The sequence below is a fragment of the Pogonomyrmex barbatus genome, unplaced genomic scaffold (genome assembly GCF_055798465.1).
Source record: "Pogonomyrmex barbatus isolate J1 unplaced genomic scaffold, ASM5579846v1 scaffold1, whole genome shotgun sequence".
In the NCBI taxonomy this organism is placed as follows: domain Eukaryota; kingdom Metazoa; phylum Arthropoda; class Insecta; order Hymenoptera; family Formicidae; genus Pogonomyrmex; species Pogonomyrmex barbatus.
Window position 1 is genome coordinate 7,172,377 of NW_028297098.1, and position 19,535 is coordinate 7,191,911.

At 28.1% G+C, this 19,535-nt stretch overlaps 4 protein-coding genes and 1 long non-coding RNA gene across 9 annotated transcripts; 3 read left to right on the plus strand and 2 right to left on the minus strand.

Moving 5' to 3' along the window:
- The first annotated feature begins 89 nt into the window (after window positions 1–89).
- Window positions 90–4,337, plus strand: Nemp (Nuclear envelope integral membrane protein). Of its 3 annotated transcripts, none has more exons than XM_011648347.3 (8): window positions 90–325; window positions 936–1,048; window positions 1,122–1,353; window positions 1,420–1,583; window positions 1,705–1,914; window positions 1,970–2,094; window positions 3,454–3,615; window positions 3,695–4,337. In XM_011648347.3, the coding sequence occupies exons 1-8, from the start codon at window positions 229–231 to the stop codon at window positions 3,813–3,815; spliced, it is 1,224 nt and encodes a 407-aa protein (XP_011646649.2). In that variant the 5' UTR covers window positions 90–228; the 3' UTR covers window positions 3,816–4,337. The 3 variants fall into 3 exon arrangements, with proteins under 3 accessions (XP_011646649.2, XP_011646650.2, XP_025075618.2); XM_011648348.3 differs by having other exon boundaries at window positions 1,970–2,088; XM_025219833.2 differs by having other exon boundaries at window positions 122–325; window positions 1,144–1,353.
- Window positions 4,324–6,192, minus strand: LOC105433181 (uncharacterized). Its single transcript, XM_011648349.2, has 3 exons — window positions 6,172–6,192; window positions 5,693–5,948; window positions 4,324–5,328 (listed from the first exon to the last, which is right to left on the minus strand). The coding sequence occupies exons 1-3, from the start codon at window positions 6,175–6,177 to the stop codon at window positions 4,742–4,744; spliced, it is 849 nt and encodes a 282-aa protein (XP_011646651.2). The 5' UTR covers window positions 6,178–6,192; the 3' UTR covers window positions 4,324–4,741.
- Window positions 6,193–7,332: 1,140 nt separating this feature from the next.
- Window positions 7,333–8,662, minus strand: LOC148937989 (uncharacterized). Its single transcript, XR_016138590.1, has 2 exons — window positions 8,361–8,662; window positions 7,333–7,951 (listed from the first exon to the last, which is right to left on the minus strand). It is a non-coding gene; the product is annotated as an uncharacterized LOC148937989 (long non-coding RNA).
- Window positions 8,663–9,705: 1,043 nt separating this feature from the next.
- On the plus strand, window positions 9,706–15,078 carry LOC105433178 (glutamate receptor U1). The gene is made up of 11 exons (XM_011648341.2): window positions 9,706–10,070; window positions 10,190–10,290; window positions 10,501–10,584; window positions 10,943–11,254; window positions 11,621–11,727; window positions 12,879–13,049; window positions 13,488–13,726; window positions 13,793–14,007; window positions 14,333–14,589; window positions 14,688–14,760; window positions 14,835–15,078. The coding sequence occupies exons 1-11, from the start codon at window positions 9,872–9,874 to the stop codon at window positions 15,012–15,014; spliced, it is 1,938 nt and encodes a 645-aa protein (XP_011646643.2). The 5' UTR covers window positions 9,706–9,871; the 3' UTR covers window positions 15,015–15,078.
- A 160-nt stretch (window positions 15,079–15,238) lies between these two features.
- On the plus strand, window positions 15,239–19,497 carry LOC105433176 (uncharacterized). 3 transcript variants are annotated; one of them, XM_089072601.1, is made up of 11 exons: window positions 15,239–15,386; window positions 15,616–16,014; window positions 16,162–16,248; window positions 16,427–16,572; window positions 16,677–16,950; window positions 17,152–17,263; window positions 17,629–17,850; window positions 18,086–18,247; window positions 18,395–18,616; window positions 18,717–18,871; window positions 19,067–19,497. In XM_089072601.1, the coding sequence occupies exons 2-11, from the start codon at window positions 15,626–15,628 to the stop codon at window positions 19,227–19,229; spliced, it is 1,932 nt and encodes a 643-aa protein (XP_088928727.1). In that variant the 5' UTR covers window positions 15,239–15,386; window positions 15,616–15,625; the 3' UTR covers window positions 19,230–19,497. The 3 variants fall into 3 exon arrangements, with proteins under 3 accessions (XP_088928727.1, XP_088928732.1, XP_011646641.2); XM_089072606.1 differs by having other exon boundaries at window positions 15,240–15,386; window positions 15,651–16,014; XM_011648339.2 differs by lacking the exon at window positions 15,239–15,386 and having other exon boundaries at window positions 15,614–16,014.
- The last annotated feature ends 38 nt before the right edge of the window (window positions 19,498–19,535 follow it).

A 19,535-nucleotide genomic window follows, 5' to 3' on the forward strand; every position in this document is an offset into this window, starting at 1 on the left:
TTATCTCTGTGTACACACATACAAAGAGTGAATACAATCGATTTTACTTTGTAAGTGAGATCGATTGTATTCACAATCCTCGATTCGTGAGATCTCGCAACAGTTAGAAGATCGATTCGTCGTATTTACTCGCGATAATTCACCGTTCAAAAATCTCCTATCGACCACCGGCGATATGTGGTATGCGGTGAATGTAACGGTGAATAAAAAAGACTGTGAGCCAAGAAAATGGATAGATTAACCGATAATAAACTGGCAAAATGGTTTTTCCTATGTCTTTGCTTGTCTCAGTGTGCCTATGCACGTCTTATTTACGAAGACTCAAGTAAGTTAACCTCTTCATCCCCTGGGAAATAAATCTGATTCGATTCTCTTATCATAAATTGAAGAATCACCTTTGTCCGATTCTTATCATAAATTGAACCTTTGTACTGTGCAACAAAAGGCTTATTTTTTTTACAACTTCTTATAGTTCACGTTCATTTCACGTTGAAGAGAAAAAAAAGAAAGATAAATCGCGCGAGGTGTTCAGCTAAAAAAAAAACAGACCTAATATTTTACTTATATTTTTTGATATTAATTATTTTGAAATAATTACGAAATAATATATATTAAGTGATACGGAACAAAACATTCGGAACAGGTCGCTTATCGAATTGAAGCTATTTAATTTTCTTATCAAAATATATTTTAAAATAAATATTTTAAATATATTTAATAATTAAATTATCTTATCATCCGTTTCTAATTATAAGCTTACTAAGCCTAGAATATAAATAATATATTTATATATTTTAAATAATTTAATGTAATAAACTGAAGATATTATTTAAATGACAAAAATGTAATAGATAGTAGATATTTGATGAAGCAGAATCTTGATTGCCTGGTTTGCCTTTCATTTTTAATTTAGTGAATTTATATATTTGTTTCAGAAATAAACTTTCTGAGTGCAGATGACAAAATACAAAATCATAGTCCTGGCCTAAAAGTGTATTGTCACAATGCTTCCTCAAAATATTTGACGCATATATGGAGAACTATGACTGTAAGAAGCTTCTAAGATACTGTATATTTAAAAAATTTCAATATACTTATGATATAAATTTTTGAAACTACAGATGCATCTAAATATCAATACAGATTCTTCATATGTTTTATATGATGGCAAAACACCAGATGAAGTTTACCAAAAGTATGATCAAAATGAAAAATCATGGAGTCTCAATCTGTTTGATACAGGAAAAGCAGGACATAGGCAATTTAAGATTGATCCCTTTGAAAATTCATGTATAGGCATTTATATAGATTCTCCAAATCAATATGGTTATATGATGACTTTAATAGACACACGTAAGTATATATATTCATTTTATTATTCTGTAACATGTCAGTGTATGTTATATTTTTCTTTTTCAGGTATCAATGTATGGGGAGTAACAATGATGGTAATAGGTATTATAATTTTCTGGTGTGCCAGGATATTAAGTTGGAATTCGGTATTTTATTATACTTGTGGCATAGTACTTGGAGTAACTTTGTCTCTTATAATTTTAATATACATCGCTGGAAAATTAATACGGGTAGTTATTTTAATATAATAATACTATATAATATAATAATACTTGACATATGTAATAAAACAAAACATTTTATTTAAATAAAAATAAAACATTTTATTTAAAATATCTTTCTATAATTAAGGGAAAAACTGTGTACATAATCTTTGCTGCATCGATGAGTCTTTATATTGCTAAAACGTTATGGGAAAATATGCAACTAATTGTGATGCAATATAGAGAATGGGTGATGTGGTACATACTTGTTACATCTCTAATTAGCTTCATAATCTGCTATCGTTTCGGTCCAGTTACTAATGCGAGAACAAAACAAATAATACAATGGTTTTTGCAGGTAAGCTATATTATATGATGTTTATTTTTAACTGTTGTTATAAATAGTTTTATAGCTTGTAGGGTTGACACTGGTTTATTATAGCAGTTACTTCCGCGAGGCATCCTTTTCGTGCTGTATTATATTTATACTTCTTTATAATTTTCCAAAAGCAATATTTGAGCGAGGAAAAAGGTATTGGTAAGCATTTAGGATGTATAGTATTATTTCTTTGATGTTTTACAGCCTGTTTTAATTACATATACCGCATAGAAATGCAGTTATATAAAAACTTTATTTTTCAGATTTAAATAAAACTCGAATCCATTGTGTACATATTTATCTTCTTCTGTTTGTGTTATTCTTTTTCAATGGCTTCATGTATATTTTAATAATGATTTTATAATTATTTAATTATCTGCATATATAAAAGCACTGTATGTTTTGCTAATATATGTGTGTATGTGTGTGCTTAAATATATTGAACAGCACTTATACAGAATGTTTTATTTTAATTTATCCTCAAAAATTTTCTTTATTTTTGATCGTAGAAAAAAATTTTTTAGACTAAAATAAAGTTTCGAGAAGGTTGCATGATTATAATATTGATTCATTTGCAGATGGCACCACTGTCGAAATTTTATGGTCGTTATTTTTTTAAATGAAATCATTTTTTGTTACATTATATAATTCTTCTGGATATAAAAATATTAAGATATAAATGTCAAGAAGTTAATAATTTACAAGAATATATTAAAATATGCTAAAATAAAGTACAAAATATCTTGTAAATTATTTATTTTTTGACAGTTTTACCTTAATATTTTTATGTTCAAAATAACGAAAAGAGTTATAGGTAACAAAAGATACATAATTCCATTTAAAAAAATGGCAACCATAAAAAAATTACAATAGTAAGACATTTATAGTTGAATCAATATCATGATGATGTGATCTCCTCTAAACCTAATAATTTTTACATTTTTTTTTCTATAATTGAAAATAAGAAAGTTGAGGAAGAAGGGAGAGGTAAATTAAAATGAAATATATTCTATATAATATAACATCCTATTTTAATTAAGATATACAATTATTCTACATATATTTTATTTACAATTTTATTCATATATTTCTAATAAATTTAAATGTTTAAGCAATTTTTGAACAATTATTACAATGTACTTTATATATGAAGCAATTGTATTTTCAGTTTTTTTAATAAAATGTATTATATCTTTTAGGTTATACATCTTTACATTATTCAATCTTGATTAAAACTAGTATTACAAATTTTCACAAGTACATAAGAAACGTTATAAGTGCATTATTAATTTGTCAGATATCTAATAATCTTGATTTATTTTTGGACATCTTTGGACTTGGAAATTTTTTAAATATATATTTTTTAAATATATAATAATAAATTTATTAAATTTATTAAATATGAGTACATTTATCTATATATAAAGATTTTTTTTTTCTTTTTTTTTCATATTTTACTTTGAAATGCAAAAAGTTATCAAAAATAATGTACCATTCTTTCTTTTTTTTTTTCATGAGGCGAGCCATGTTTTCGGAAAAACAGAAATTGTTAAGTGAGGATCAATATCGTCAAGAAGGAATACGACAAACTAAGAAAGCTTTAAAAGAATTACAGAATTATTGCTCCAGTCCAGAATGCAATCCTTGGAAAACAGTTTTAAGACTAAAAGATCCCATAAGGTTATAATTTATTAAATCAAACATCACATTTTAGATAAAAATTTAAAATTAGCAATGCAGATATAAAGATATATTTTAGATTTGCAAGATTCATGGAAGGAGAATCACATTTATTAGAAGATGAAATTGACGAACATGAAGAAGAAATTTCGAAGATTCTAGAAAAAGATGAGTTCACGGATGATGACGATTCTTTCTAAGTATAAAGTATAAAATTTCTAGATAAAAATTCAGTATTGAGTAAAATTTTTTTATTTATTTCTTAACAACGTTAGTTGTTAGGAATAGGAAGCGTTGATGTAATGATATACACAACAGAATTTATTTTTTTGTGTAACTTAAACGTTTTTTCTGAACAGAAGTAAGTTCTGTAAAGTACTTAAAGACTGTGTACTTAAAGAAGTGGATTGTTTGTCTATGTCAGTGATTATGTTCGGTGGAACGTTTGTTTGGCATTGTTGGAAGTTTTATGTACTTGAGATTGATTACTCTTCTAAATTTAAAAATATAATTCGATCTCTCAGCACACACAGAAAATTTTTAATTTGCAAAACAGATAGTCTGCTGAGATCAATGTTTATTTCTATATTTTGTATGATTTTGAAAATGTAGTTATGTTTATGAAATAATTATTTTTATGAGTCTTGTATCTCATATATTTGTGATGTTTTTGATTATACAAGAGAACATATAAAAATAAATAAAAGATTTTCATAATACAATTACTTTATTGTTTATTTTTATCCTGATTTTTCTTAGCATATAAGATTATCGAAACAAATAATTTAGCGTAATATCATTCACAATCAAACATACGACAAAATATGAATTGCGCAAATATGTTATTCATGTTGTTTAAATTTTCATATACAATTAATATTTTTATCAAATTTGTCTAACATTGATTTCACATAAGAATTTTTAGCATTTTAACAAACTTGTTGAGTAATTTTTTTTTTTACTATATATGTTCGTATTATTCAAAATGACGTGACAAAGATTTAATATTGCTTTGAACTGACAAGTCATAAGATAATCAAGATAAGGAGATCCAAGTATAATTTAATAAAAAATATTTTATTAAATTCGAAATTTATAACTTGCTTTTAAGAATGAGAAATCAAATTTAAGGAACCTTTCCTGTTAGTTGGAGGACTTTATATATCATATTAAACGAGACAACCATGGCCTTAAGAGTAGGAGGTAACGAAACAGTATCATTTATCATATTCATGATTCTGTGGAATACTGGTAAGAGAGTCCTCCAAAAGAATCTCGACATTAATGGAAAAGCTATTCGTAGTAATGCACGGCCTGGGACGCCAATTATTTGAAACACGTAACATACTATGGTTTGGGCTGTTCCGAACGGATGTTTTATGATATTCGTGAGCAAATCAGGTAACTTTTCTATTTTGGGACACACATCTTTATCCCCCAGGAATGCGCGAGGTATAAAACTTAGAAAGCTTAAAATTTTAGCTATAAGACTATTATCTAAGCCAAGTAACTTTAATATCATCTTTGTTGGAGCGGATACCATCTTTGTGGGTAATGATGTAATCTTTTCAATTGGTGTTGTAATCTTTTCAATCGGTGTTGTAATCGTTTTAATCGGTGATGTAATTGGCGAGAACAAACTGGCTCTTCGCTGCCTTGAGAAAGATTTTTCAAAAGGTGCATTTGCATACTCCAATTCGTAATTTCCATAATCTAAAAAGTTGCAATAAAAGAATAACTATTGTAATACAAATTCTATTAATTCTATATAAATTTATATTTATATAAGATGTATATACTAATATTGTATCAAATAATTATTTGTTGAAGTAAGTTCTGATTAATTTATCAAAAATTAATCAGAAGATATATAGAGAAGAGCAATTTAACAAAAAAACAGATACGTAGTTCGTAACTCAAAAAATTTTATGTATAATTCTTATTGAACGATATTTAATATTACAATTTTGGAAAGTATTACAATTGTAATTCCACAAAGAGAGCCAAAATATTTTTAGATAGCAACGTTAATATATTATAATCATATATATTTTTAATATATTATTTTAAGACTTACTTTCTGTTTCTTCTGCCAAATCGACATTTTCTTCATCGATGATACGGCAGGATCCGTATACCACGACTAAACAAAAAATTAGAATCGATATCTTCATTTTATGAATAATTAGTCTCAGATGATGAATATCGAACTTAGTTGTGTATCCCGACTGTGAACTTTTATCTGGTTCCTTGCTTCGTCGGAACTTTTTCCGGAAAGCCACTTTGTCGAGGTGTATCACACCTCTTTTTAACGGCTTCTTTCGGCAGAAATCCTTGGCAAAATAATTAGACAAATGCAACTTTTTGACAGCCTGACATTTTAGTTAGCGTAATTGATACTATGAACGATAATGCGGTTGCAAATAATGTTCGGAGTCAGACGCTGCGATGTTTTAAATTGATGTTTTTTTCTTGCTAATTGTTTTCGCTCGGAACTGAGAATTTATTTTATTCTAAGCGTTCTAAATTTTATTCTAAGATCTATTAAAAAATTACCCTCATTAAAAATATATGTACCGAAATTTGCAATAAACTTGCTTGGTTGGTAGCATTAGTAGAACTAATAATACAAACGACTTTTCACGGACAGTACTGACGCATAATGCATTACGTATGTAAGTTCTGTTATCGGTACTAATTTCGTATGGAAAAACTCTGTCGATGCCTATGATGACATTTACAGTCCAGTCTTCTAGTATCGTTGCATTTTGGCATGATGAAAAAGGTTTCCGGGTTTTTCTTTATGAGATAATATGACAGATTGTGTATGTAAAAATATTCTGAAACTAGACACATAATTTAAAATATTAACTGAAAGCAAATAAAATATTGTTTTTACACATGTGTAAATGAACTTGTCAAAGTAAATTATTAATCTGTTTCGTAATTCTTCAACAAAAGATGGTCTTAGGCTCTTTTTTTATTAATTATTGCTAAGTTTAGTTTTCTAGGTACAAAATAAAAACAATATACACACATCACGTATATTCTTAAAGGCTAAGATAATTATTTTATAAGCAAATAATTTGTTGAAATTTTTGTTTCTTTTTTATTGTATTATTTGATTTTGCCTTTTAAGAAGAAACTAATTATATGTTACTTTATTATATGTTATTTCATTTGCTCGTTCGATACGATTAAGGAAGAAAGGGAAACTTGAAAGAAAAAAAAAGCGAGCATCGTGAAATAATTGTTTAATTTAGGTTCTGTGCTACTTGCTATTTTTTTAAGAAAAGACATGCAAATTACATAATATAATTAATCTGAATAACAAATAAAATAAAATTATATCTTTCAACATAATTGAAAGACCTTAAATTTAATCATTAAAATAGAACAAATTAATTAGAATATATATATATATATATATATATATATATATATATATATATATATATATAAATATAACTGAGAATATATATAAATTACTTTTATGTAGAAAAATAATAAGAAGATAACAAAAAATTCTTGTTAATGTAATTATTTCATATAATTAATCAATAAATATAGAATTTTACAATATAGAATTTTAATTATTTTCTAAATTAATATTGTAAAAATGTGAAATAAGTTCTTGTAGGTTATTAGGTTATCGTAATTGTCATTGTGAAATTATTAAACGATAGATAAACATACAAAAGAACAGAAAATAATCTATTTTATTTTTTAATATTATATTTGAGACTCTTTTAACATGACTCATTTTTTTACGCTTTCTTAACAAATACTTATATAAATACCGATTATCAAACGTATTGCAAAATCTTTTTATATTTTTTATTTTATGTATTAGATGATACATATTTAAATATTTTATTTAATAATTAAATAAAATTAAAAAATCAAAATTATTTTATTTAAATATTTAAAATTTTTCTTTAATAAAACGCATTTTCAATATTATAAACAGTTTCTTCTATATTACAGAAAAAAATTTTATATTATATGTATTATCATATTGTTCATAATATATATTGAAATATTTAGTTGTTTACAATAGAAGTATATAATTAACACAATTGAAATATTTAATACAGATTTAAAAGAGAAGAAAAAAAATTTCGCTCAAGTCCTCATCAATATCATTCAATCCGAGTGCAGTTGAATTCCCACGGGATGATAGAATATATTGTACACGGTAAACGTATTCCGTATATTCTCATTACATCATTTACGTATTCGTTTATCGAGAATTGGCTGGATGGCAACAATGTTAGTATGGTAGTCAAGAGAGCACGTACATTAATATCATTTAGTTCCGTATTTTCTGCTAGCGCTGTAAATGAGAGAAATTTTTTTCAATTACAAATCTGGATTTAACTTTTTACCTTTACGTTGAAGTTTATCGTATAAACTAGTCTTATTATTAAATGTAATACATGTCGATAATAAATTTGAATGTAATTCTACAATTTATTATAATCAATAATTAGAAGTCAGACGAAGATTTAAGATTTTTAATAAATTTGTGATAACAGAGATTGCGTCGCCTCTTAAGATTGTAAATCTATGAAACAAACAAATTCTCTAAATTTCGCATCAGCATAGCTCTTTAGAAAAAAAAAATATAAGATCTTTTTTTTGCAAAATATAATATTATAATATCATATTACTATTTAATTTTTGAACATAATATAAGAATTTATTTAATTACATTCAAGCATATTGTATTTGTGAATACTTACGATTGGCTTGTGACATTGCTATCATAGCGCAAAAGATGAGAACAGCATACATAAGTTTTCGTAACATGATATTTCTTGAATGCGCTGAAAAAAAAAGAACTGACATTTGCGCTTATGATATTCTTATATATATGTATATTATATAATAAGTTTATATATTGATTTTATGTATATGTAAAAGTCTTTACGGGAAGTTAATTGTTACTAATTATTGTTAATTGTTAAATGTGTATGAGTCATAGACGTTTACAATAAACTTTTAAAGATTAAGTAACAACCGCATTTATCGTTAAGTAAATTATTATCTTTTCGTTAAAAAATTGAACAAAATGTAAGAAGATTACACACGGATGATTCATACATTTTAGTATCTCATGCAAATATAATAGGAAACATGTACTACTAAAGTTAATATTAATTAGATATAAAGTGAAGGAAAAATATATTGATAAGTTTCATAGTCACTTTAGTGCATCGTCGATTGAATATCTTAATTTACTGAAAGCTGTAAAAATTTATGATCTTTTTAGAAAAATTATTAAAACATTCTAAAATCCGAAGTTTTATATATATATATATATATATATATATATATGCTGGTATGTCAACGCAGTAATAAGTAAGATTTATGTTGGTAAGGCAAATCAATAATAGTAATCTCATGTATAACTTCTAATCTCTGTTATATGTCCATAACTCATTTGTTAGTCACAGTTTTCACTCAATTATAGGAATCATGCGTAGCGTAACTGTATTCAGATTACATCATGATACATGATTATTAAATGAGATAAATCATTTAATTGTTTCAGGAATATACAAGTCATTCAATTTATAGACTTATCCGCGGAATTCGCAATTCATTTTGCTCATTATTAAATTCCTCTTGGAATCGGCACCGATGTACCAAGCATTATTTGAACAATACCCTAGCTCGCAAACCAGTGAGTAAATATGTGCGAGCAAAGCAAATGCATAATTTATTTTGAACTTGCAGAATCTGTGTCAGCGGCGATCGTCATTTACCTAAGAAATGACTTTGTTCTTAATATTCGAATCTCGTCGCGTATAAGCACGATCTTTCCATCCTCCATAAATCAATTTAGCCATTTAACGATACGATTTCTATCAAATACAATTATCTATAATTATAATTATTATAGATGTAATTCTTTGGAAAAATACCTGTCGTATGGAATCGCGATCGGGCACGCGATCAACGCGCGAGTGAAACATTATTATTTTGCTCTGCACGACTGTCATGTAATTGTGTGACACGTTATCGATGCGCTTTTGCACTTATCTGATATGTACATTACAATTCACTACTTTTCCCGTCGTTGCGGCCGGTGGTAAGGAGACACCACAGTGCAGATGCAACCGCGAAATGGATCGGATCCGGGATCATCGCGTATCGCGCTCGATTTGCCAAGCTGGCTCGTGAAATTAATCGGACTCCTATTGCCGCTCCTATGATCGCCGATCTGCGTCACGCGATCGCATGGTGAAGGATGTTTCCCAAGCCTGATCTCTCCTCCCTGATCCTAGGTCTGATCGTCGTCCTCGAGTGTACTAGATTTAATCTCGCGTGGGGCCAATTGATCAGGCCAGTTTACGTGTACGAAGGTCTGATCAAAGATATCCACGACTACTTCAATAACACGTGCATCATACTTCTGCACACGAATCCGAATCCCATTGAGACACAGGGTGAGAACAAAGGCGCAAAGGCGGAATATCGTGTCGATCTAAATTGGCGCGCGCTCTCATCCCGTGCGATCGATCCTTCAATGTATCGAAAGTTTATTTGCTTTTATTTGCTTTTGCAGGACTCGTGGAAAGCGAAGGCTTGCTGATTCTTCAGAAATATTTGAGCATGACTCATCATATACGAACAACTTTCATGGATTTTCATATGTTCAGCACACGGGTAACCGAGAGAATCAAGACTCTTCTTTTCGCTTCTTTCTTTCAATACTTTATAATTATCGAATATAAATAGATTAGATATCAAAGAAAGATTTCTTAGAAGATTGTAATGTAATGAAATGCTACATAATGGATCGTTATCTGTATTTAATTTGTCAAAAATGGTGCATTTATCTTCTTGCCAAAAAAGATGAGATTTAATTGCTTCCAGATTGGACAAAGTTATTATCACATCAAAAGGCCTTTGTTCGTGATATTAAACGACTATGAAGATACAAGACATGATTTTGCATATGTAATTATTTCTTAAACGTTTAAAGAATGCTATTAATAAAATTTACTTTGTTGATTTGATTATTGCAATATTATTGTTTCTCTTAATATATTAAGAAACTGTATATGATACGTAGAGCTAATGTAAATAAAAATACAAAAGCAATCTTTTATTTTAGTAATTTTTATGAATATATTTCTAAGTTAAATAAACTTATAAAGCTTCTATTTTTGTAGGCTTCAATTTTAGATTAAAGTTTTATAAAACTTTTTTTTCTTCTTTCGTAAAATACTGCTTTTGCTATTCTTTTTTCATAAAGTAAAGCCTAAAGAGTCTTCAAAAGAAAAAGCGACATGAACATTTATTTACGAAAATGCAGCAGATTTCAACGTGGATTGCAATGGCATATCCTACCTGGCTGATATTCTTCCGTAATGAGACCAAGTTCGCGGACTTTTTCTTTGAAATTTACGTACCTTTCGATTGCAAGTTTATGGTGGCTCAGAGTAGTGTCAACGTAACCGGCAAAGAAATCATCACTGAAGTTTATCAAGTTGACAGAGGAAAAGAATTAAGATCAATGCAGTTTGGTGTGTGGGATATAAGGAAGGGTTTGAAGGGTCCCACACGTGGTTTATTTTTCAGAAGAAACAATCTTTTCGGCCAAAATATACGCGTTACATCAGTCCACGTAAAATCGCTTATCTTACTACAGTAGAGTAATGATTTAATAATTCTAATTAAGCATGCAATAATTACTCATTAGCAATTAGTAATGAGACAAAGTAAAAAAAAAAATTAATATAAATATTATTGGTATTATTGGTATTAAGAGTTAATATAAAATTATTGGTAATTAATGAAGTAACTTGTTAAGAAATAAGCCTTCATAATCTTATTTTTTTTTTCTACCAAACATAACGTAACAGTACTTTGAAAAATGTTTTTCTTTTATTCATTTATTATCTCATGTTTTTTATCTTGTTTAAAAACTGAAAATTCATTATATGCTTAGCAGTTGCTTTGGTGAATTATATAACACGTTTTATGCACGTAGGATCCTCCTATCAGTCTGTTTCACCGTAATGAACAGAATGAAATAACAAGAATAAGTGGTTTTTTCGGGGAAGTTATACTACTGTTGCAAGAAGCATTGAATTGCACGTAAGTGTACTATTAGATAAAAGTTTGTGCGTGCAAAAGAAAAAATATTTTATGTAAAATCATCTGTAGATAAGTACTATCAATGATTATATTGTATAATAATTTATTATTAAAACTGTAATTTATTAAATTCAAGACAAGATAATAATTAGGACATACTGAATTTTATTATAACTTTCTATATTTTCTATCATGTTTTATTGAGATTTTTTTGAGATAATTTAATTAATTTATCGTTTCTCTTATTTCTCTTGTTTCTTTTGTTTCTCTTGTTTCTCTTTATCCTTTTCCGGTATTTTATCATTTTCCTTTGCTTTTTTATTTTTTTTCTCTTCTTTAATTTGCTTTTGCTTTTCTTTGAGTTCTTTTAGTTGTCTTGCAGTTTCTCTTCGGAAATATTCATCCTCACTAGCCGCTGCTTTTTCTTCAAAAATCTCTCTCTTTCGGCCAGTGCCAGTTCTTCGACGTCTTTCCGAATACGTTCTTAGATTGTATGATGGATAAAGCCTAATTATATTATAATTTATTGAAAAATATTAATTAAAGTTTGCTTTATTGATACAAAATGTAATATTCAATATAACAGATTATCAAGTTTCAATTAACACAGTTTATAACATATAAATAACATAAAATAATATTGTTGTATGTGTAATACTTGCTTAAATTAATAATTAATATTTGAATTAAAATATATTAATTTCTTTTTCTTTTTTTCTATGTCGTGTTAATGCTTATTGCTAAAAATGATAAAATTTGTTGTTTAATATCTTTAAAGAAGGTTACATTGTTGTCTTAATCCTTTTTAATCTGATCCCCCATTTTGCAGCAAGATTACGGAGCATGACGTTATCATTGTTCCTTCATCCTGTATTCTTCTCTCTTTCTCTGAACAAGAAATTACGCAACGGCTATTGTTGTTTAAAGTGATTTGTCAATAATTTTGACATAACTTTTTTATTTGAATTTTTTGTTATTTTATTAATTTCGATTTTTTGACAGCTAATTTTTTGACAGCTTTCGCTGCGTGAAGTTTTTTCAGAAATAATATACTACTGAAACTAATCGATTGCTTCGCTTCTTTCCTATATGTAGTACAGGCGATGACAAAATTGCTTACTACAGAAATTTTATGCTAAAATGTGTTGCAGATTCACATACAAGGAAGCCGAATCATGGGGTATGTGTTTACCAGATGGCTCATGTACGGGGGCGATCGGGATGTTAATGAATAACGATGTTGACTTCGCGGCGACGGAGTTCATGATGACCTCGGACAGATTAGATTCTATCAGCTTTACAACGCCCATTTACACAACCAAGTATATTTCCACTACACCAAAGTTTTCAAGTACTAAATAGAGACGTCCTCATACAGCATATTTTATTTTCGGAGGGATGTCTCGAATACCTTAGGACATCTTCTTATCCGGAGATCGTTCTCTGAACGTCTTTAAAACATCCGTTGAAAGTCTATGCTGTATTGGTCTTAATTTAAACAATATTTTAATAACAAATTTAAAATGTTTGGAATCTAACTTAAGATATTTTGTATTATTAAAATTGCGTATTGCAAATTATCAAAATTTATATTAAATATTAATGCGATTTAAGAAAATGCTATTTTACTTGATTTAATGCCAGGAATATTAAATTTGATTGTCCAGATATATTATAATTTTTATCGAGTTCATTAAAAACATTTTATATTTGTGGATTTATAAGTCAAGTAATTAATATCCATTATTTAAATTCTTTAGATGTCGCACATACATTAAAAGACCTGCGTCGGCCGATGTAAAATGGAATGCTTATACGGCACCGTTTTCCGCGAATATCTGGGGCGCCATCGCTCTTTTTATCATAATTACGAGCGGACTGATTGTGATTATTCAAAGAATATCTGCATTCACATCCTTATCTTTTCAAAATAACAATCATCTGCCGTCTAGATTTACAGAGGTTTTGTTTTATGTCGTAGGAGCGTTTTGTAGTCAAGGTAACTACCTAAATCCTATATTTAATTTTTTTTTAAATATACGACCACTATAAAAAATGATATTAGGTATGGAACAATCGACGCTAGATCCTGTAAAAATAGTGCATCTCATGATCCACTTGTCGGCCGTTGTGATCCTAGCCGCGTATTCCGCTGCTCTAATTAGCTTCCTTGCTGTCAAAACATTTATCATGCCCTTTACAACCATGGACGGCCTTCTGAAAGATGGGACCTATCGTTTCAGTGCGGTTGGTGATTCAGCTGACTATAGTTTCTTTCAGGTGCTTAAAATGAATCTTAGATTATTTTTACCACAGGGTTTAGAGAAATATATTTAAAGCAAAATTAAAATTTTAATTAATTAAATGTCTTATATGTATGAGAATATGATATATTGCATACTAATCTGTATATCCTTTTTTTTTTTTAGAAGCTAGTTTTTATGTCATTGAAAATCATTATTTTATAGAAGGAATTATATAAAATTATAGAATATATTATATAGAATTATATAGAATTTACTTTCACAATACAATTATATATATTGATTGTATATATTGATTTATAATATATGTATTAATTTACAATAAATTTTATTATGACTAGAATACGTCGGATAAGATAATGAGCGTGCTGTTCGATCAATTATTAGTAAAAGAGACCAATTTGCCGCGTAATTACTTGGACGGTTTGGAACGCGTTTGCAAGGAGAATAAATACGCCTTTATGACTCTGGACAATATGGCAGCATTGCTGCAGCAGAAAGTCGACTGCAAATTGGAGCCGTTGGATACCATCACGCAGATTACCGTAGCAATGGGTTTGCAACTAAATAGCCCATATCGTGGTATCATTAATACAAAGTGTGTGCGAGATCCATTGACGTTTAATTAAGATGATTAAATCGTCATTCTGGTTGATTGAATGGTTGACTGATTGATTTCCATTTTATTTGTTACAGTATTCTTCTGCTGAGAGATAGCGGGATTCTGGAGCGCTTGTTGGAGACGCAATGGTCCATCAAGTTAAGCGAAGTGAGTACATGTGTTTGTAAATTTTGCAAATTATTATTTGATTGATTGTTTGATATATTTGTGTCTGATCGCAGGCAACATCGTCATGGAAATCGGTCGAAATCGGCGATATAGTACCATTACTACTTCTCATAACTGCCGCGTTGCTTATTAGTTGCCTTGTTTGCGTTATGGAGTACATTATTGTTAAGAATTTCTCCACTCGAAAGAAATTAAAAGTAAATAAATTACAGAAAACTGTAAATAGGATGTAAATAGGATGTTACGTCGCTACAGTTTTGCTTAATAAAACTTAACGCATTTAGTTATAAAAAAAAACCGATGTTTGTTATACCTATTCTTTATTTTTTTCGATTTTAATACTAATAATAAAGAACGAATAAATAATGCCGAATTTCGAATTCTTCACGTCATGTTTGCTATTTCATATAGCTTTGTTTATATCAGTAGGACGAATAATACAAACTGTTAGGGCAAAAACTCAGAGTCTGTAGGATTTGCTGACTTTTTCGCAGTTGCTTCGAGAATTCCCAACGAAATGTGCGCTTTAAATTCGTATCTCGTGTCTATCGAATAAATATGAATCTTTAGTTATTGTGAAATTGATAATCAAGATTATAATTATAGTAAGTATAATATTAAAAACATAATATATATTCAAAGTATGTATAGTTTATTGCAAATATATATGTATATATATATATATATATATATATATGTATATATATTTAACATAGATGAGAGTACTTGAAACATTTTTATATTTTATATGTTTTTAAACATATATTAAAAATATTATTATTAATTATTTTAATCAATGACAAATTAATCTATATATTTTGTGTGTTAAACTATGTTGGTGAAAATGTCTCCGTTTCAATATCGCAAAGAGTTATCAAAAAATTTCACGAAGTATCACAAATCCATGGACAAGGAGAATGCATATACGATTGTACAAAATGGCAAATCTTCTGAGTGTAAACCCGACAGTGGAAAAAAGAAAGGACTGTCGTTGAATGCGGAATGCCGTGCTGTTAGTACGATATCGTTGCAAAAGTCTTCCGTTGGCAAAACACCATTCGAAGTCTACTTCGATAGTAATGAGAATGTCCGATCACGTCCGCGTGTGCGAAAAGATGTTTGCAGAAAAGAAATTAGAGCCAGACGAGATGTCGAAGCTCTTGAAAAAACAACCGTAATGATGACGAAAGTAGTGGAGGCTGACGATTTTAATTTACGTAATATCTCACGCAGGTAACAATCCCATAACAGAAAAAATTCTGTCTTAAATATAAATTCGACATATTTTTTTTAATAATATGTCTACATAAAATAAAGAATTTTAATAAAAATCTTAGTAAATTAATTAAGTTAAAAGAAAACAACTTTTATTTTTTGTAGAGCACGTTCTTCAAGCAACTGTCGTAATAAAGTTTCTTTAGATAAAACGATTGAGGCAAATAATAAATTATTTCACAATCGGGGCAGGTAATTCTATGTATAATTAAACATCCCAAGATATGGACATAAAAGTATTAATTTAGATTAGATGAATTTTTTAATTACATTTATTTTTTTATGTGTCAAATTGATTTTCTTAATGCTTTTTTATGCAATATTTTATGCAATTATTTATCATAATATTAATAGATTATATTTTATCTAGATCTTGTTCCGAAAGCAGGAAGCAGCTTCCACGATGTGTCGTACAATCATCTGATGTTCAGAGAACCAGACATCTCACAGATGACGTTAAAAAACGAACGTTTTGCAGTATCGAAATGTGGAAAGATAAGATGAGGAAACCGTGTAGTCAGTGTCGTAAAAGAATCTAATGAAAAAAATAATATATTCGTGAATCCAAATTAAAAAAGAGTTCCTTATAAATTATTATTTCATATAAATTATTATTTCAGATGGTACCGTGCCAAAAAATTTTACAAATATATATTCGAATGTATTAAGTATAGATAAAACACATGGCAAAACTAAGTTGCAAAGAAACTCAACTAATTCCGTGGATTTGCAATCCAAAATATTACAAAATGATAAGATAAATCCGGATAAAAATATCGATAAACAATTATTAACAGACAATAATTTAACTAGCATACTCAAACATTTATCACATGAAATCGCAGCAATTCTGGAAGATAAGACATATTTGAATACACAAACTGATGACACGAAGTAAGCTATAAAAAAATGCATGGAAATAAAATAAAATTAATCTTTCATTAGTTATTATTAATAATAATTTATTAATTTTTATTATTAATAATTTAATGATTTATTAATTTTTATTTCATCTCAAATTAATTTTTATTGCTAAATTATGATAAAATAAAATAATGGAAACACGCTTTAAATTATTTCAAATATCTTTTTCAGAAGTCTTAGTTCTAAGAATAATAATCTAGACATTACAGTCACGTCCAATGATAAATCTAATATTGTAACACCTTTAGATGGTCATTCTGCTCTGCCATTAACTCCAGTGAAGGTAAAGAAATACAATTATTAATACAAATATATAATTTATTTATTTGAAGCTACATTAATACAATTTGTATTAATAATACAAGAATGCATACATCAATAATTAATAGATCAATGTGTTATTTTTTATACAAATTAATATACGAATCAGTCTAATGCAAATTAGATATATTTCAGATTTACAATTACGGAGAAATATTGTTATAGCTTCAAATAAATAAATTATTTATTCGCTGTATGTGCAGTTATTACGAGTGTGTTATCTTTAAAAATGTTAAAGTTATTAAAATGTTAAAGTTATTAAAGTTATTAATGTTAAAGTTACTAAAATGTATTATATTTAAAATAATTTTTACATTTTTTGACAAGGTACGTTACGAGAAACGCGAAGTGACATGGAAATCATCAATCAAAAAGGACATGAATGAATTTGATGTTGTTAACGAAACGTTGTGTGATTACTTAGGGGATGTACCAGATACGGAACGCAAGAGGGATGATAATGCTCCGAAGCTCTCCTCTCGTTTTCTACGTGATAATGTAAATGCAGAACAAAGGAGACTCATTGTAGGATACATTATTCGTCTGGGCGTGAGTATAACATTATTACGATCGATATTAATAAAATGATTTTAATAAAAAAACAAGAGCGATATAAGTTTTGTTTTGATATCATCAAATATACGAAGATAATTTTATCTCTTACTAAGAATAAAAGACAACAACTGCCACAAGATATCTTTTATTAAGTTCAACTAGAATAAGAAAATATATTTATTGAATATTAATTTCTGTTTGAGACATTTATGATTATGATAATTTTTAGGTACACTGCTATTATCCGTCTCATGTTATTTATCAGACTATCAAGTTGTTCAATGTAGCTATCGATCGAATTTTAGTGAAGACGGATGATATACAATTAATGGCTTTGGCGTGTCTCTGGATAGCTCTTAAGCGAGCAGGATCAAGTGAAAAATTACCATCGGTAATAAAAAGTGTTTATCTAGAGGAAAGATCGAAAGAGGAATGTTATTATAAATGATGAAAATAATTATAGTTTTAAATATAAATTTGTTATCTAATGAAATAATCTTGTCGTAATATCTTTCGTAATATCTATATATTTTCTTAGGCTACTGTAATACTGCAATTGGCCAAGGATTTATACATTAATCAAAAGAAACACTTGTTAATGTATGAAAAGAAAATTTTCGAAGCCGTTAAATTCAACATACAATTCGCCGATCCATTCTCATTACTTTCATATTACATATTGAATATAAACGAAGATAGTCAACATAAAGTCATTACTTCAAACAATATCGTGCATCTTTACTTTTGCGGCAGTTACATGGTAGTTATAAACATAAATAATACATATAAGTAGTGTGTAGCAATTCGATTTTTAGTATGCAAATTATACATAGAGATAAATAAACAATTTTTATTTATAGATCGATTTATCAATGTTAGATGAAGAGTTGTGTGATGTCTCGGTACACGTGATAGCAATGGCTGCGACAGAATTAGCGCTTTGTCTTGTATATTCAAGTGATATTATAAATGAATCATGGTGTTCAGTTTGGAGAAGGAAACAGTTGCTCACAGAGTAAGAAAAAACAAGTAAATGAGCAAAGGTGTCTCATTTTCTTGAATAAATGTATTCGTCATTTTTCTTAAATGATGTATTAGTTTTACGACAAAGACAATATATAATTTGTGGCACATTTAAAAAGGAGAAATTAAGTGAATTTAGTGAATTTTTGTCGGACGTATTAATCCAAAAAAGTTTATTTATTTTTAGATGGGAAGAAAGAGTGATGATTTCTACGAAGCAGAGTATGCTGCTAAATGCTACGCAACACTGGAAATTTAGTTCGAATGTTATATACAAAAAATACATGCGCAGTAGAAACGGTAGAATCACTATTCTTGTTCACGACAAATTGAGGAATATTATATGTTAGTCAGAGACGTAAAAAAATTTTTTTAATTTTAACGTCTTATATTTTTTAATCTTTTTTAATGTTTTTTTATTTATTTTGTTACCATGTACGTTTTATATTTAATTAATATTGCGCTGGTCGCTTTTATATTTCAATTTACAAATAATTTCCTTTGTTATATTAAGAAATATTAATGTAAAAAATTTTATAAAATTAATAAAGGGAAATGTAATAATGTAATGTTATATGCTCAGAAAAATATATTTTTATTGCAAATTTAAAGAAATAAGCATTTGATTCAAGTTTATGCTCGGCATGATTTCATAA

Excerpts from the sequence above, each read along its gene's own strand:
- LOC105433181 (XM_011648349.2), bottom strand. Across the intron at positions 5,329-5,692 it reads TTTGGCAGAAGAAACAGAAA|ATTATGGAAATTACGAATTG; the intron begins GTAAGTCTTAAA and ends GCAACTTTTTAG.
- Nemp (XM_011648347.3), top strand. The coding sequence starts at position 229 with ATGGATAGATTAACCGATAATAAACTGGCAAAATGGTTTTTCCTATGT. Across the intron at positions 1,354-1,419 it reads GATGACTTTAATAGACACAC|GTATCAATGTATGGGGAGTA; the intron begins GTAAGTATATAT and ends TTTCTTTTTCAG. Across the intron at positions 3,616-3,694 it reads AGACTAAAAGATCCCATAAG|ATTTGCAAGATTCATGGAAG; the intron begins GTTATAATTTAT and ends GATATATTTTAG.
- LOC105433176 (XM_011648339.2), top strand. The coding sequence starts at position 15,614 with ATGTTGGTGAAAATGTCTCCGTTTCAATATCGCAAAGAGTTATCAAAA. Across the intron at positions 16,573-16,676 it reads TAAGATGAGGAAACCGTGTA|ATGGTACCGTGCCAAAAAAT; the intron begins GTCAGTGTCGTA and ends TTATTATTTCAG. Across the intron at positions 18,617-18,716 it reads ACTTTTGCGGCAGTTACATG|ATCGATTTATCAATGTTAGA; the intron begins GTAGTTATAAAC and ends TTTTATTTATAG.
- LOC105433178 (XM_011648341.2), top strand. The coding sequence starts at position 9,872 with ATGTTTCCCAAGCCTGATCTCTCCTCCCTGATCCTAGGTCTGATCGTC. Across the intron at positions 13,050-13,487 it reads ACGCCCATTTACACAACCAA|ATGTCGCACATACATTAAAA; the intron begins GTATATTTCCAC and ends TAAATTCTTTAG. Across the intron at positions 14,590-14,687 it reads CGTGGTATCATTAATACAAA|TATTCTTCTGCTGAGAGATA; the intron begins GTGTGTGCGAGA and ends TATTTGTTACAG.